Source organism: Acipenser ruthenus, chromosome 8, assembly GCF_902713425.1.
Source record: "Acipenser ruthenus chromosome 8, fAciRut3.2 maternal haplotype, whole genome shotgun sequence".
NCBI classification, from domain to species: Eukaryota; Metazoa; Chordata; class Actinopteri; order Acipenseriformes; family Acipenseridae; genus Acipenser; species Acipenser ruthenus.
In genome coordinates, this window is record NC_081196.1 from 6,393,261 (window position 1) to 6,411,590 (window position 18,330).

Consider the following 18,330-nt stretch of genomic DNA (forward strand, 5'->3'; position numbering starts at 1 on the left):
TGCTACATAGTTAATTCAATAATAACAATACATGAGATATGTGGATTTTTTTTTTTGTTCTATTATCCAGTTGTCTCACGTGTGCTTACCGCTTTGCCTTTCTAAATCGAACAGCTTTTAAAATTATAAACAAAAGAAAAAAAATGTAAACACAAAATATTCTTTTATTTTTTTTTTTCACTGAAGACTACACTGTTGTAGCTCTAGAAGTTATCTACATTCGCATTTATTTACAGCTTTCTCTTTTTGTTCTTATTTACATGGTCAAATAATACAGTGTAAAGAAACACGATGTGTCGAGAATTTTTTTTTTTTTTTCAAAATGAATCCAAAACGTTTGAAAAAGTACAACGTTACAACACCACAGTTCTCAGTGTTGATTTTACAATGCAGTTCTCAGTGCTGATTTTACAATGCCGTTCTCAGTGCTGATTTTACAATGCAGTTCTCAGTGCTGATTTTACAATGCAGTTCTCAGTGCTGATTTTACAATGCAGTTCTCAGTGCTGATTTTACAATGCAGTTCTCAGTGCTGATTTTACAATGCAGTTCACACAAAACCATTTTTTCATTGCACTTCCTTCACAAAATACAGAACTTAAGAAAAAGATGACAAAAACTTAAACAAAACAAAGTAAAAAAACAAATCTGTGTGAGTTCACTTGAATGGTATTTTTTGACACAATAGAAAACACACTGGTTACACAATTTACCTCAAATAAACCACTTAGTTTCCTTTCAGGCTCCATACTTAATTAAAGTGGCTTTATAAAAAAACAAAAAAAACAAAAAGCTTCTAGCAGCTTGTCCAAGCACTAAGATCGGTGTGAGTCTTGGCAGAGAGTTCGGTGATGTGGCCGATTGACAGGATGGACATTTCATTGACACACCCATGGGGGGGGGGGGGTTTCGAGCGCAGATGACATTGTATTTGTCTAAAACCACTGGCATGTTGGATGAAGCATGGGGCTCTAGAGTTTAATTACCCTACTGGGCTGTGTTTTGTGGACCCCTTCAGGAGAAAAGCAAAGGCTATGAAGGTGCTTGTGTCAGCATCATTTTACAAGTTTATTTGTACCCAACAGTCAATGTGTTAACAGTGTACTCTTACAAGTTAGCGTTTAATTTAGCAATATGGAACTTTTGTTTTAAACAACTTGCTTAGCAAGCTACAGAAAAATAAAAATATTGCACATTGCTAAAACACACGCCACATTTTCAGATTACGGCCCTAAAAAGGGTGAAAGCGATTCTTTACACTTTTTGACAAATAAACCATTACATTTTTTTAAAATTCCCAAACATGTTCATACAGTACTTTATTTCACATGTGCTGGAAACACCCCTTAAATAATATTGTTCAAGTACAACATTTAGCATTGAAGGGACAATATTTCACATTTCTGAATTCACATTTATCATTATGCTGTATTGATATATATATATATATATATAAAAAAACAACTTTGAATAAAATACCACTGGCTGTTCTTTCACATAGATTTCCTTTTTCACATCTATCACAGATTGACCCGAGACTTTTGATTATACTTGTGACCAAAAAAGATAAAAATAAAAGATTAGGGTAATTACAGCAACACTGAACTACAGTATGTATCTGTCCTGTGCTTGTCATTTCAGTCCTTGGCCTCAAACTAACCATTTAATTCACTAATTTAGTCACGTAGTGGCAAACTGAATTCATCTGGATTGTACAGCACGTTCAGTATACCAGAATGCAGAACTGCAATGACATTGCTGCCATGACAACCATGGTCCGTCAATATGAGTACTTAGACCTATAACAATGATCAAGGCATACCACAGCTTTAGAAAATGTATTATGAAAAATTACAATAAGGTACAGAAGTAGATAGGTTCAGCTGGAACATGGACATAAGGACAGGAACAGCATAGGTGACCAGAAAAGTCTCTCTGGGATTTGAAATGGGATTTCAAGTATAAAACCAAGTAAGGAAATGAAAAGGCCTCCTCTTCTTGTCAGAAGCGTGAAAAAGCTGGAATGAAAAAAAAAAAACTCACCACAGACGTCGAGACAACAAAAAAAAAGTCACTCGTACACCTCAGTTCACCTCCTTCTCCTTCTTAAAGTATGAAGATGGCAACAAAATAAATCGGCAACTGTATATTTTTTGTTAATAAAAGTACAACACAGTCAAATAAGTGGCCACGTAAACAGCTGTCTTTGGCAAGTAGTCCTCAATGCTGTCCTTTTTAAAATATGTTCTCCTTAAAAACCTCGGTTTTCATGTCACCTCCTGCCCATCTCGCTCTGTCTCATGAAATGAATGTTGTTCACACTGTCCGACAGCTCTGGGTACTGGTCCACTGAAATCACAAAGTAGCCATCATATCCCTGGACTCTACCGGCGCTCAGCAACTGCTGCTTCTCGCCATCTGTCCACGAGCGTGTCCCTTCCTCCCCCTCCCGCAGTCTCTGCTGCTCGCTTGCCCAAGCCTGGGCCACTGCCCGCTGCCTGGCCAGCTCAAGCACGCGGACTTTCTCCTCGTCCATGGTGGTCCCATAGCGGGTGTTTAAGCACAGAGCTCCATACTGGAGCAGGATGTCCGTGTATCGTCTAGTCCTGCCATTCAGCACTGTGTTGATCTGGGACACGGTCACGTTGACCCCGGTCTCCAGGGTCCTCCTGCCTCCTGTCATGCCGATGAGGGCGAGGTCGCCCTCGGGTGGCCCCAGCTTGACGAAGTAGTGGGTGTCAAGACCGTTGATGGTGAAGTGCAGGTCCTGCAGGTAGTAGGCCCCGTTGAGCACGGCCGCCATCCTCCGGCCATCCTCGTTGGCCAGGCTGATGATGTCAGTGGTGACGCGGCCCTCCTTGATGGCGAATTTGACCCCCTTGCCAAATAAAGAACCCCCAGAGGCGAAGCGGCTCGAGCCCTCGGGCTGGCGACACCCAGCACTGCTCGATCCGTAGATCTGCCCAAAGCGCTCCAGCTTGACAAAGGATTTCAACTGCTTCTGCACTTCACACTGCACTCCTAACACCGACTGCAAAAAACAAAGACAATCGGTTAGTCAATGTTCCTGATCTTTACAGACCACGACACCAAATATATCCTTACCCTTTGATTTCCAACCACGTATAATTACATTTTCATACTTAATTTTGATATAGAATAGTTTTGGAATACATTATTCATATTGCGAAACGCAGGCAGTGTTGTTTTATATACATATATATATTCATATTTATCGTCCAAATAATTCTTACCATTTACAAAAACTTCTGCAAACAAAGAAATAAGTAGTAGTGTATCGTCAGATAGACATAGTGTGAGATTCGGTTTAGGGTTACTAATTTAGGGAATGTGGTTGTATTTTGGTGTGTACATACAGTATGATCATTTGAGACAGCCCTTTTTTTTGTATCCAAACCCAGACCTTAAAACCCTACATTTATATTACATTCACTTTTAGTGTATGAGCCAAATTCTAGAGAGTAAATGGTAACATCACAATGAGTTACCATCATATTAAATTCTGTTAGGTGTGACCTTTTTGAAAAGCCCCCCCAAAAAACACTGACACAAAAAACACTCCTTTAACTGTAAACTAAATTAAACCCATGCTGCTTAATATAGACTTAAACTCAGTGGCTCAGCAGCAAACCTTTCTACTCCCCACATGGACTTTTATCAGTTGTTTCCACCTTTGTTGCTGCAATGTATTTGTGTTTAAAATAGCAGCAGGAAGTTTCAACTGCTTTTTTATGTGAGTCATGCTGTTTCATTAACACTTCAAACATTTAAATATTCACAGTCTGACAATGCTGCAGAAGTGTATGAATGTTGAATCACAAAGCTGAATCACAAAGTGTGCCCCAATTCTCTTTTTAAAGCTTCCATCTAAATCTCCAACGCTAACAATGACCGTCTCACAAATTGGATCAATATAATTAAAATGCGTAAGACAGTGAAGGATTCTGTGGGATCAGATACAATATGGGTGTTGACTTTCCCCCTTTAGCGTTACTTTGGTAAGAAGAAGAGTTCCAGATGCTTGAGTCTACACGAATCATAGCATTAATACAAATGATAGTTAACAGCTCTATCGCCATGCCATGAGTCATATCTTGGTCTCCGATCTTGAGCTTCACCCTTTTAAAGACAGGAGAACAATAAGCGAGTCTGCCACACAGTTTGTCTATCTCACTACCAAGGTCATGAAATGGAACACTGCATAACGTCTGTGATCAAAAAAACATTTAATCTCATGTGACATTTCATCTCGTCTCATTTTTGTGAGTTAAAGGAATTTGGCAGAGTGTGTGCTTTTCTTTGCAAATCCTTGTACGACATGATGTCACAAAGCACAGATTATTCATAAGTGTACATCTTGGTTGCAATGGACCAGTCTGGCCATTCTTTGTATATAAATGAGGCCTCTTGCCCTGAATATTGGTGTGGACCTTTAACATCACAAGGGGTGGCCAATCAGAATGCCAGCATGTCTTGTATTGTAGTGTCTTCAGGGATTTGTCACCAGAGGCCATTATCATCTAACTGCATTACTGTACACTGTCCAAACAGCAAAGTGGCTTATTTATTTGGCTAGTATGTTGTTGCCACTGTTTTCTTGTGGCCTGATGAACAACTTAAAAAGCCACCACATGAGGAGTGAGCCTTGAAAAATGATCCAGCGCCCAGGGTTAGGATTTCCACAATCCCTAGAGGGAATTCCTCCATTACAGCCGATGTCATCATGTGTTCTAATATTTCTTGACAGGCCACGCTTTCCCTGGGATGAGCTTCTATTTTAAAACCCTCAGAATAAGCTCACAGTATAACAGACGACACATCTGGAAACGCTGAGGCCAACACCACAGGGAAATGTTAGTTAAGACTGAACACAACCGTATTGACAAACCCTTTTGAGATGTTGCCTGTCATGTCATTGATGGGCCAAGTGGCAGTATGGAATAAAGGTATTTTTTTGTTTTGCTATAATAAACCGCAATACTTTACTGGCAAGCAGCGATGCTTGGTGTTGACCAGAAGGGTTAGCACTCTCCTCTTCATGGGAAGTGGGAGGTAGAAAGGGTTAGCAAATCAGGAGGAAATGACTTCCCCTTTAATGTGGAATACTTCTTACTGCGCATACCTTTCCTGTGATTGTTTTAACATAAAAATTAAATAAGCATGAATTATTTCCATTATAGTACACATACCCTCACTGGAGCTTATAGTGGGCACAGTGCAGAAAGCAACTGTATAATATGGAACATAATGAACATTACTATAAATAAATGTCATACTTCTTAATTACTAGACGTAATGTATTGTTAAGCATGTGTATTATGTTAATGCTATTTTTCGGAATGTCTGCACATATTGAACGCAACACGAATTGGACATGTGTTTATTATAAAATGAATCAGTTTGGAATTAATTAAAAAAAATCCTAAGAAACACTGTTAAATCACTAAAAAACGAGTTTCTTTCTTTCTTTCTTTCTTTATTTATTTATTTATTTTTATTAACGTTCATCAGTTTTCATTTAAGGCCAACTTATTTTTTGTAAAGTATAACATAAATACAGTCTGGAGAATTTCTGTTGGGTACTGGGTTACAGCACGTCAAAACGTGAGAAATAAATGCATTAAACCCTGGCCTACTGCAATCTGATGCCAGTTACAAGATGGATGATGCTGCATAAAGGTAAAAACTACAAACCGGTGTAAAAACTCAAAACATAGTACCAAAATCACTTCACTGGGCAAAGTATGATTGCACTTGTTTGTGCTCACTTAGCACCCCATAGTCCGGTACTACCAACCTTGGTCTTAACATTAGTGCCTTGCCCTGTGATCAAGATTGGGCCCTCAGAGTCTTCAGCACCTAACGCAGCTTAATACTGTAATACTATTTCATCAGCTAGCAGCTCCAAAGCTGCGGGATCTGCCACAGCAGCCCTCTTCACAAAACACTACAAGAAAATGAAAGACATCATCTTATATTCTGTTTGTACTTCAAGCCCTTTAATATTCCAAAGGCCAGCGACGACATGGTGTCCAATAACAGAGACCCCAACGAACAAACAATCCACTGCAAAACCTTTTCACTGGTAAGAAGATTGCTTGCTTGACGGGTATTGGATTTTAAATGCCATTAAGAGCACCAGGAGAGGGAAGAGAAGAGAGCTCATTTGACAAAACATCAGGTTAAAAGCACACCAGTGATCTCAAAATTACATTGCCAAATACCAATGAATTGGAATGCAATTAAATGCCTTACTTCTTGAATAGCAGGGGAGCTTATAATGCTATTGATGGGGGCGGGTGTGCCAGTGGTGTTTTTAACATGAGTTATGACCAGGTTTGCTGCTCTGAAATGGCTGCAGGCCAGTTAATACTGAAAGATCATCGGGGGATTTTAATAAGATTCACGCACCTGCACAAAGAGGAAATATAGATTTTTATCGATCGTCCTTTTTTTTAATTTAAATTATTATTATTTTTTTAAAACTGAATCTAAATTGCAAATACCAGGAATGTGATTGAATGCAATTTCAATTCGCCTTGTGTGTATGTGCTTTGAAGACGCTCTGCAGGATAATTACGGAAGCTCCCAACAGAGCACCAAAGGCGCTTTCTGGAGCAGAGATGTCCTCTGTGAGTTCTGATAAGGCTGCTCCCAAAGGAGCCCTGCAAAATAATGCATTTAGGAGGCATTCTTTTATTTGCCGTATTTTAATTCAGAACTGACTCCAGCTTGTTAAAGAGACACGACCCCACATACCGCCTACATCCTGAATGAAAGTACTTCAAAGTTGCCGTTGGATACTGGGGGAATGAAGCATTAATCAATAGGCAATAATGCCAACTAGAGGTGTGTGTGCCGGTATACCTTCCCTGCCAGGCTGCAGGCAGTGTTGGGGTATACAGTATATATGTTACAGCCATTATGTTTAACCAGGCATTTGAAGCATTTGGATGATACCTTTTAATAGGACCAGCTGAATATGTATATAAAGTATGCTATCTTTCGAGACCGCTCTTCTTTACATGGTAAAACTGAGGTAAAGAGAGTTCCACTTGAGGCTGAACTGACCTGTAAGATTAACTTTTTTTTGTCATTTGGTTAAATGCCTGGCTTGGCGAAATTCAGTCTTATGTTAGTTCAGGGCGTAATCTTTTGGTGGACAACAAAACAGAATATCAGTCGACTGAGATAACGGCCTATTCTTTAGTTTTGGTTTGTCTGGTTAATATAATATCTCAAAGGCACTGTATTAGGGACGGTGCTTTTAAATACACAACAATAGGTTTCCGGAAATAAAAATGATTGCTGGTACCCAAAATATGCAGAAATGCAGAGTTAATTTGTGTTCAAAGGTAGTTACTACTTGTTTAATTCAATTTAACGAATAGCATACAATTAAATATGGGTGGCTTGGCATATCTCTATTTAAAACAATACCCCCACTGTGCATATAAAATTGAGACCAATAGTATAATACATCACTGAGAGCAGTCACACTTATAAAACATCTGTCTCTTAGTCACTGTGCTGATTATGTTATCCGTATCCCATAACTCATTCCCTTTCAGGTCATCATCTTCACTGGGGTGGCTCGACAGGTCTGTAAATCCAATACAGCCCATTTCTGAGGGTAGTCGTGGGGGTGGACAGGTCAACCTATACCTTACAGCCACTGCATGGGACACTGCAGTTCAACCCCAGCAAGACATAAGATCACAATTTGTTGAATTATTCAAAACGCATCGAGGCGACTTAAAGGCTAGGTCATTTTAGGATCCCATTACGCACATACAAGTGTTTGGTTGACAGATGGAATACAAAAAAAAAAAAAAAGAAGTAAAATCAATATGTGGCTGCAAATAAAATACTGTATGTGTTCTCAGTTTAAGACATTTCCATTAAAGGTAGAGACAGCAGTTAGAACATTTCAGTAATGCCTTTCAGTAGCGGCATCACTTCTCCTGCCAGTCTGTCAAGCAAGCTTTTAATTTTCACTAATAAAGATGGAGGAGTACAGGCGGGCCTACTGATTACCTTGCTGCTGTCCCACTCTTGGGTCTTCATCTGAGTGTTGATGAGCTCATAGGATGGTTCCATGGCGTTGGTGTCTGGTTTGGGATACCCAGGGATGACATTGTAGAGCTGGAATCCAAATGTGAGCAGCCAGCTGTTTACATCTGAGGGTGAGGGAGAGACATAACAACATGTGTGTCAGTCAGTATAAAAACATATCTATAAATAAATGTCTATAGAAAATGTAAAAATGTTATTTTACATTGACAGTTTTACAAGGGAAACTCAGACTTTTGAAAACAATGAAGCACGTTTTAAAATATTATAAGCAGTGGTGTCCATAATGTCAACACAATGTCCATTATTTTTTTACATGCTGCTTGAAGTCACTCAACTATAAAAAGAAATTGTCTGTATAATTCTGCTTTGTGCAAAACAACCATGTGTAAATAAGACATACATACATAATAAATACATACTGTACAGTATCAGGGTGGATCATTTTAACATAAGTTTCTGCTAATTACCAATCAACTCTGAAACTGGGTAAACAGGATTACCCAGCCTACTTTATTTTTAGACTTTTATTTTCATGTGCTATTTTCTTGCATTGGAGACATGTGGCTGGACAGCGCGCTTATTTTACCTTTCAAAGATATCATGTTACCAGGAAAAGAGCATACCTAATGAATAACAGGCATCTACAAAACAATAAGGTAATGTTGTCAGAAGCAAGACACATAATGGAACTGGGAAGAGGACAGAAAATGTATAAACCTTTCCTGTGATTTATTAGATACAAATACGCATGATATAGACACTGACCTTTCTCTCTTTGCAATAACTTTGAAAAAGAAAAGTTTTGAATTTACATCTGAAACGCAAAATGAAAAACAGCACATACAGTTTGGTGGACCCTGTTGCAAGACTGCAGACAAATGCAAGCAACTCTTTCATTATTCTAAACAGTGATATTCTGTCTATCCAAACTACCCATGGATAAGAAAACATATAAGAGCTCATATTTTCCATAGGTTTAAATGTCCAGCAAATGGCAATGATGTACATTATTAGCATTATATGCAGAATGCCCTTTGGTCAGTTGGTTTAGAGTCAAGGAAAAAATGCCCTTCATTATTTAAATGAATCTCTAACCAGTGTGTTTGCCTCACACAGAAAATCATGGCATTGTATGTTCGTACACAATGATGCTCATATATCTATTATTAGCCAGTGGGTGGGTGTTTTTCTGTGTTTTTTCAATGTTTTCTTCTAGAAATCTGTAATTGTGCTTGTTTTGTTTCTCCAGCATTACAAAGTCGTTTACACATTTTCAAAACAATCCATGTCATTCATTCATGTTATTCCAGTGTTGCAGAAACAAACACCTCAACTAACATGTTTCCGTGCACGGAAATGTGTAAAAACAAGAAGAGTGTTGCAAGCTCTTTGACATTATTGTACTAAAAAGTCTAAAGTGATTCATATGTGTAGCAACTGCACCATCAACACTCTCAATATCAAAAGGGAATTGTGATAGAGGCCTTTAAAAATCATCCATTTTCCTCATGTCCCTGGGCCCCCATCTACCACGTCTTGTTGCTTTCAGCAAATTGTTATCGGTTTTGTTTTGATGATTCACTTCGAAGGTAGGAACGGCTCTGCATTCAGACTCCCAATTCAAGCACAATAAGAAATCACACATTTTAAAACACCCTCCAATAAACAGCTTTTTAAAAGCAGGCTTTTTTTTGTTGTATCTAAGTTATTCACCACAGGATGTGAACAATTACTGTGACAACAAGAACTGCAATTGTTGGCAGTATCTTTTTTTTTGTGGTTTACCTGCCAAAAATGAAGGTATTTATTTTTGAGACAATAAGGAAGCGAGCTTGATGCAGGGAGATGGAACAGAAATGCCAGTTCCATCAATCACATTTTAGAAAGCCAATTGGTACAGTGCAATGCTTCGGATCACAGCAACTAAAAGCCTGTTTAACAAGGCTGCCTGCATCGGTGGTGGTGAGCAGAGCTTTTGAATGCAGTACTGTTCTTGCTTACTGTAGCTTGTTGTAAATAAATTCAGATCCTTTGCATAAATGGAATATAGTGTATTGTGAAACACCACCAAATTCACAATGCAGCCACTCTGCCTACCAAGTTGGTTGGTATGAATATATTGCCTACCTTTTCTTGTTAAGAATGATCAGATATGCTCATTTAAACATGAACTGTTAAATATTACCGTATCTGACCCTATGGCCTGGAACATGGAACAAAACCTCATTGGGCAGTAACCCCTCCATTAAATACAAACCTCTGCTCCGATACATTGAGTGTAACAACCCTGTATATGATGCAGCGTGAAATTGTTTCTTGTCTAAAACTAGAACGTATTTATGCTATTAAAATATAGAGTCATTGTTATCAATATAATGCTGAATTACCTGTCATGTAGCACTTCGTTTCCTGGGAGTTGCTGATAGGGTTGTTGTTTTTGAACATGTACAAGTTGAATGGCATGACATTGTTCTTGTTGCTGTTGAGACGTCTCCAGATTCCGTGATCGGGGGTGGTCCAGCGTCCTGCAAGCACGTCATAATCCCGCTTGCCCATATGCACCAGCTTGGTGAGTGGCTCATACAGACCTCCTTGATAGCCAATGATCAGCTGGAAACTGGGATTGGTGTCCATGTAGACTTCTCCATAGGCTGTGTGGAGGATCTGTTTAATCATCAGACCAGTCCCACTGAAAACTGCCAGCGGGGTGCCGATATTATCACAAGCCACATAGAACTCATCTCCACTGCTGAGCTCCATAGCGAACAAGTGACCCTGAAGATCATAGTAGAGGGAGGTTATCTCCGAACTGGAATGGTTGTACATGTGGGTAACTCGAGTGGGGCTGGAAAGATCTGCGTAAAAATACTGCAAGTGGTGTCCGTGACTGGTTTTGCTGGACACCCTCCTGCCTAGGCCGTCATAGCGGTACTTGATGTTCCAGCCACTGACCTTGTTGTAGGCTCTGACCAAAAAGCTGGCGGAGTTGTATTCAAAGAAATCATTGCCTCTTTGCCTCAGGAAGCCATCCTCATCCATCCTATACTGGATATCGCCAAGCCTGATAATCCGGTCCCTCAAGTCGTAGCGGAGTGGCGTCAAGCGGGCACTGCTGCCAGGGCTCAGCAAGTGCAGATTCCCATTCAAGTCGTAGCTGTAACGCCACAGCGGTTTATCGTTCAAAGACACCGTCTGTAATTGTCCGTCGGCATCGTACTCATAGGAGTAGCGAGTCGTGTTTGCATAAGGGCCAACTTTCAACTCCTTCCCAACCACCCTGCCCATGTTATCATACTGCACCATCATCCAGTACATGAGAGACCTAAAGATCTCATACTGGACCTCTTTCACTCTGCCATAGGCATCGAAATGCTTTGTGTGTGTCATTACAGCAGTGGTGATGATCTGGTTGATGTCGTAGTAGATGACGCCAAATTTTCCGAACTGCTCCGACTTCCCAGACACGTCATCGTACCTGTAAAGGTCGATGGGCAGTGGCGTTTCGTTGATAACCGCCTGCATGCTGGTCACCCTGAAGCTGTTGTCGTAGTTGTAATCGAAGCGAGCGTTGACCATGCCTTCCTCACTGAAGCGGAAAATCTGCCTGTCGATAAGTGGGCCAATCTGCCGGTAGCGTATGGTGCAGGTGAACCCCTCGCTCTGCAAATTCACGGTCTTCAGCATTCCTGCTGCTTCGTCATAGGCGAAGGCGACTTTAGTGGTGTCATAAAGGATCTCTGAAAGCTTTGTGAGCTTCCCGTACTTGTAAATCACTCTTCGGCCAGTAACAAGGTAAGCGGTTTGAAGCAGCTGTCCATCTTCATTGAAGTCCTGAACCACTGAGGCGTTGCCCTCAGGAGGCCAGTAAATGTTCCTGTAATAGCCAATCGAGCGGATGGTTTCTAATGTCTGCCGAGCCACGTTGGGCATGGTGACGGAGGACAAGCGATCATTGTTATCAAATTCGAAAATGTACTGTCTCTGGCTGTAGAGGAGGAGCACCATGGACTGTGGGGGAAACAAAGAGGGGAAACAACTTATTTTTGCAGTTAAACAGACACACAGGTAATGTGCATGAATTGGAAATGTACAAGGTAACACACAGTTCTAATTAATAAATATACCACATATATATAAATGCATATTTGCCCCAACATGTGCACGAGTCAATTAAAAGACATCTACTTGAAAAAATATATAAAATATTTTATGACATTGTAACAGTGCAAACAATAGTCACCACAGAATCAAAGGGGCTTTTTTAAAAAAGAAAATGAAAGAAAAACATACCACTTTTCATTGTAATGTAGGAAAATACACCAGTTACCCAAAGCTAAAAGCCTGACCTTGTCCTCTGCTGTTGACTCAGTGACACAACAGCTATTATTGTCTTTCTATAAGGCTTGTTTGACCTCAGTAGTATGGGAGCGTCTAATGTTTTACCAGAGCAGTGCCCTGGTGGAGATAACTTGACTAAAACCCATTATTATGAAAAGACAAGGAGTTCAAAATCACAAGCTAGCACATCATGGTGCCTGCAATACTAAGCACGGTGAAGACTGTTCTGTGATCCGTCAATGACAGTGAGAGGTAAGCTGCTCGCACTTACAAAAACAGAAACCTGCAAAGTTAATGCTTAAAGGGCTAACTGACAGCAACCTTCCTCTTGAGCCACCCAGTGGGATCAAAGAGGGATTTTTGACTTTCACTATATAGCTGTATATACTAAGTGGGTGCCATTTATCTTACAAACACAAGGCATTGTCTCCTTTAGCTCAATTTATTTTCTTTTAATGGGAGAAATGTTTGTCAATGATGAAACCTGCGTATAATTTTTCAAGTTCCATGTAAGACATATTAAAATAAACATTACATGATCAATAAATCAGCACAATTGATGACACCTGAAACCTGGAAGAAACCCATTCAGTACTTCTGTTTGGTGAAGCCGGTTAGTGAATACCATACCTTCTCCAGGTAGGTGTAGCTCCAGGACTTGCCATCAGCAAAGATCTGAGACCCAATCCTGCCGGACTGGTCGTACTCCATGCGCACGGACATGGTGCCCCTCTGGATGCCAGCGACGTGGCCCCTGGAGGAATAGGTAACGTTCACACCGTTCAGCCTGCTGCTAGGAGACCAAAGAGTGGGCCGCCCGGCCTGGTCATAGTGAATTCGGAGGGTGAACTTCCGATGGTCATCGTAGATCTTCTCGGTCCTGGTAATGCGATCGAAATCCAACGATAACAGGTTCCTGTTATGGACCTGTTATGGTAAAAACAACAAATCAGGATAGGTTTTTGCAAACTATATTTTTGTATGATGTACCATGGGACAGTGTGAAATACATATTGTTTTGTTTTTTTGTTTTCTTGACAATATACACATAAAACCAATAACAAACATTCATACATCAACCCAGCTCCACCTGCTGGCCAAATATTGAAATGGCGTTTTTCTTTCATAAAAGGATTGCTTAAAAGTGAAAGTATAATCTATATTTTCTATACACACTGTACAGCAATATTCTAGAAATGCATATTCATATTCTGTCTATTGTATAGCAACATTACTGGCTTGCTGTCTTAGGAAAACCAAACAAAATCCTGCAGCTTATCAGTAGCCTTTCGATGAAATGTCATTTCCCATAATACATTACAACATTGTGCTATTGTCCTAAATGGAAAGAAAAAAATCAATACTGCACATGGAGTCTCTGGCTATAAAACATGGTTCTATTGGAAATGCCTGTCATGTGGTTAGAATGCGCTACCGTTCCACAGCAGTACACTGCAGTCCAAATGCTAGTTGTGATTACTGCCACAGAGTGCTTTTTAGAAAGTGGCCATCCCTTGGGCTGGGAAGAGTTTGAAGGAATTGTCAGTTATTAGGCAGATTTGGTTTCCAATCAATATCCCACTCCCCGAACAGACAGAGACGATCTTTACCAGACTGAAGCAGGAATGAAAAACAAAATAGGATGTGTTGATAATGATGGGAATGCAGGTTTGCAAAATCCTTGTAGAAAAATCTGAACACAAAATGCATATTAAGTACTACAGGTATCACAGCTAAAGTATTTAACAGAGCAAGGAGGCACATAGAGAATACAGAACGGAGCACACATATTACAATTTTAAATGTTGTAGCCCCTTTTAAAGCTTATGAATTAACTTGTGTACATTGTTATACACATACTCTGTATTTATTCTGTATAGGTCAGGATATAGCATACCAGGGTCTGATTTGGAAGACTCTCTGATTGATTATGCAATAGTGCCCTAAAACCTTTTAAAACCTCCACAATGGCTGAATCACACTTTGCTGTAAGGTGTTTTTTTTTTTTTTTTTTTTTTAATTCTGGGTTTGTCTGGAATTCATTGTAATCTATTATTGATATTGCCCTTTTTATTTTTGCCAGCTGGCAAAGTCACAATTCTGAGGGACTGACAGAGCAATTACAAAACAGTATGTTCCAGAGCATGGGTGCACAGGAAGAAACATCAAAAGAGCCCTACATTTTTAATCATTGCATGGAATGATTCCTTCACAAGCCAACTTGTAAAGGGAGCCATACACTCAGGAGAGATATGCCAAATAGATTTTTTTTGGGTTAACACACAGATGTTAACATTTGCACTGGGTGTAGGCAGAGAAAAAGACCCTGGTCTTCCACATATCACTACAAATACCTTGCTAATACAACTCACACTTCACCCTCAGGGTACTGGTTTTATCCGGCTTGCAGAATGAATTCAAACTTTAACCACTAGGCTCTCAGATCGCTTTGTGAAAAGAGGAGGCATGTTTACATGAAACCTAATGACGCCTCCTCACACTGTCTTTGTGCTGCTTAAACAAATCCTGAACTGGAACAAAGACAGCAGGGGGAAATGCCTGTGAGGTGACGGAAAAAAAAAATAAATAAAACAAGCAACACAGAACCTCAGGCTTCAATGCGAGTTCTGTTTAATTTAAAATGTGTATACAGCAAAAAAAAAAAAAAGCATTGAGCCTGTCCTCCTCTCTATCTACCAACTTCTCTCTCTTTCGTCACCTCTTCTCGTCTCATCCAGAAGCACACTGAATTATCACAAGGATCAAACAGGAAAAGAATGAGGACAGGAGTGACAGAGTGAGTGTGGTGGAATACAAGACTGATCAAAGACCCTGCTTCCCTGAAAATATCTGAAGATGTTAATACCGCAAACATTTACAGTGTTGTTCCAGTAACAAAAAAACAAAAAAACATTAACTCTCTTTATCCTGCGGTTGTGCTGACTTTATCAGGAACATGACTCAGTGACTTCCATTTTACGTATACAGGTTTAAATCACTACTTAATGTAAGGCAGTTTTTCAGTAGTAAAAGTAGGATTTATGTCCTTGGTTAGAAGAATGCAGTGACCAATTATCTATAAATGATTCATGTATTTATATTTTATTCACTAGTCTACACCTTTTTAATGACACTTGTTTTAAATAAGCTTTGTCATTTAAAAAAAAAAAAAATTGTTCAGTGTCTTTGCTTGAATGTATGGCTTCAAAATTTAAATGTGTTCGCCACATTCGCAAGATCAGCGTATTAAAATCCAACTTTGTACATTTTTTCACTTAAACTATTTATCAGTTAAACTTTGTGCCTCTTCTTTGTTGGACTGGTAATTGAAACAAACTAAAACCCTTGTAATCTGTAATCCTCATTGGTCTTTCTCTTTAATGAGCAACTTGGTACGGTTCTCAAATATCACAGCTCTGGGACAAATGGATTCTTCTTGTTTAGATTTACTTTTTTGTATGTTTTTTTCTGTTTCAGTGACATGCTAGTGACCTCAAAACAGCCACAGGGAAGCAGCTATTTCTAGGGTAACTGAGATGCAACATTTTGTTTCCAGTTTGGGTGCTGGCGAAGGGACACAAACGGGTCAAGTGACATGCACCCCCAAGGTCATCCTGTGAGTGAATGGTTGAGCTGGTATTCCTGGCTCTTAGCCCTTTGCTCAAACAATTAGGCTGCCCCCACATCCAATTGCACCCTTGGGGGTTTTATCTATTGAAATGCATTAGAAGCTTTTACTTTTAAAGATGAGAAGGGTGTTAAAATGAACAGCCTCATTGACAACGAATGACAGACACTCTGGCACCTCACAATGAGCAACCAAAGACTACAAACGCTGCGACGGGTCAGCAAGCTTTTAGCTATTGAGTACATCATCCTTTCAACAATCACAATGTGGCTCGTGTGCCTCTTTTAAAATGATGTTTAAATCTGTAACATAGGCCTCACAAAATAGAAGCTCTTGTGTTGTATTTATATAATGGTTTATAGAATGGTTTAGGTTCGGTCCTCTAAATTGTATTATATTTGTCTCATTGGAACAAGTAAATCCATACCTTTGGGTCCCTTTCAGTTACTAGGGCAGCTTTTATGGTGCCGGTGCCCTATTGCATTGTTTCTGCTTGTGCAATATGGTCTGTAAAGGGCTTTGCAATGACACTGCAGAAAAAGCGTGTGCACTCTTTGGTACAGTGCTGTAGATTCTGTAAAACATATCTTTCCCTTTAACGTTCTTGCAATGTAAAAGCTTGCAACGCCCAGACATTGCGAGGTCCTGCGTGGCATGAAAAGAATCCCACTGGTTTTGCATTTGATTTGATCGTATGGTGTTGTAACTCACCCTGAGCCTGCGTCCGAACACAGTGACCTGGCCCCGGGCCTGCTCTTTCCGCTGCCTCCACTCCACCAGGTTGAGCCCGTTATCGATGGGCAGGGTCACGTTCCTCTTGCCCACGGTGGGGTTCACCGTGCCAGCCAGCAAGTGAGGCTCCGTGTGCAGGGACACCTCCATACCGTTGGCCAGAACCAACCGCAATGAGCCATCCAAGCCAATGTAGTAGCTGTTTCGGACTTGATCTGAGAATGAGAATTAAGAGCCGTTGTTATATATGCAAGTGTGAAGTCACTTCAAAAACAAGCCAGTGTGAAATAGCTTCACAATACTCATTGCTTTCAAAAGAAAACATGATAAACCATAATCAAACTATGATATTCCTGACATAGTTACCCATTTAGAATTTTTTGAAACAGTGCAAACCACAAACCACAGACAGTCACCCTGTGACTCCTACAGTATGACTGACATTCGAACCATATGTTTTTACCTGGAGCTCTGAAGCCACACGTAATCGTGTTGTACTGCTATGGCCGAAGGTTTTGCATCACCCTATAGAATTAACATATTTTGCTTCACAAAGTCAAAAGAAACCTGCTGTAGTTTTCGATAAACGAAAAACTGACAAAAATTCACAACTGTGACATTTCAAAATCTAACACGAAATACTGTACTAGTATTATGACTTTGGCTATCATTTTGTAGTTTCTTTGATTAATTGTGTTCATATAGTTTTTTTTTTTTTTTAAACGATGTCTCAATCCTAAATTTCTACCTGTACACATTGTTGTAAAATCTCTCTCTAAAAAAAAATGAAAACGAAGTCGCTCTACTGACTCTGACAGCAACGTTATCATAATCCAATGTCTAATGCCATGGAACTAAGACAGGATATAGGCATTTACTCCTATTCCCTTTGTAAACCCCCAAAACACAGGTGAATCAGTGGATGTGCATAAATGGGAGTGGAGTACTCGAGGTCTATTGTTTCTTAATCTTTTTCTGAATACCACATTTATCAACGTCAGTCTACAAGCCTCCTGTCAAAAAAAAATGAGAGCAACCCTTGCTAAAAATGACCCTCATTAAACTCCATTGTGAGTTAATGAGCCCTCGGGGAGGCGAATAATTATTTGATTGCATGAAAAAAAAGGTCTTTGTGTTTTAACTCAGGTTGTATTTAATGCACTGATCTCGCAGAAACCTATTGTCAGATAAATCTTTTTTTTTAAATCCAAATCTTTGGCTGGTGCAGGTTAAGCACAATTCCATGTTAACAAATTATAAAGCAATGTAATGGGGGTGAAACAATAAAAAAAGGGTACAATCATCTTGACAATTTGTTCACAAGTCGAACAAAGGAAAAAATAAAGTCTAAGAAATGCTTGTGCATTGAAAATGTGGTTGATTTAAGAAGAGGTAATACAGAACATGTTTAAATGATTGTCCTGCTCCTTAGCATGCTAATCTGATTCTATTCATTTCAATAAGATCATTGTTTATTTCAATGTCGTCTTTAAGCCAAACCCTACCTCCTCAGAAAGATGTACTGAAAACATAAT

General features: G+C 39.7%; 1 protein-coding gene across 15 annotated transcripts in view; it reads right to left on the reverse strand.

Annotated features, from left to right (window-relative positions):
* Positions 1 to 323: 323 nt before the first annotated feature.
* LOC117405505 (teneurin-4) overlaps positions 324 to 18,330 on the reverse strand; it is a 187,493-nt gene continuing 169,486 nt past the window's right edge. For all 15 annotated transcript variants that reach the window (XM_059028289.1, XM_059028299.1, XM_059028304.1 and 12 more), the window contains 5 exons: positions 16,775 to 17,010; positions 13,066 to 13,362; positions 10,485 to 12,105; positions 8,059 to 8,201; positions 324 to 3,031 (listed from right to left, as the gene is read on the reverse strand). In XM_059028289.1, coding sequence (XP_058884272.1) covers positions 2,273 to 3,031; positions 8,059 to 8,201; positions 10,485 to 12,105; positions 13,066 to 13,362; positions 16,775 to 17,010 — 3,056 coding nt within the window. In that variant the 3' untranslated portion in view covers positions 324 to 2,272. The remainder of the gene's footprint in view (positions 3,032 to 8,058; positions 8,202 to 10,484; positions 12,106 to 13,065; positions 13,363 to 16,774; positions 17,011 to 18,330) is intronic.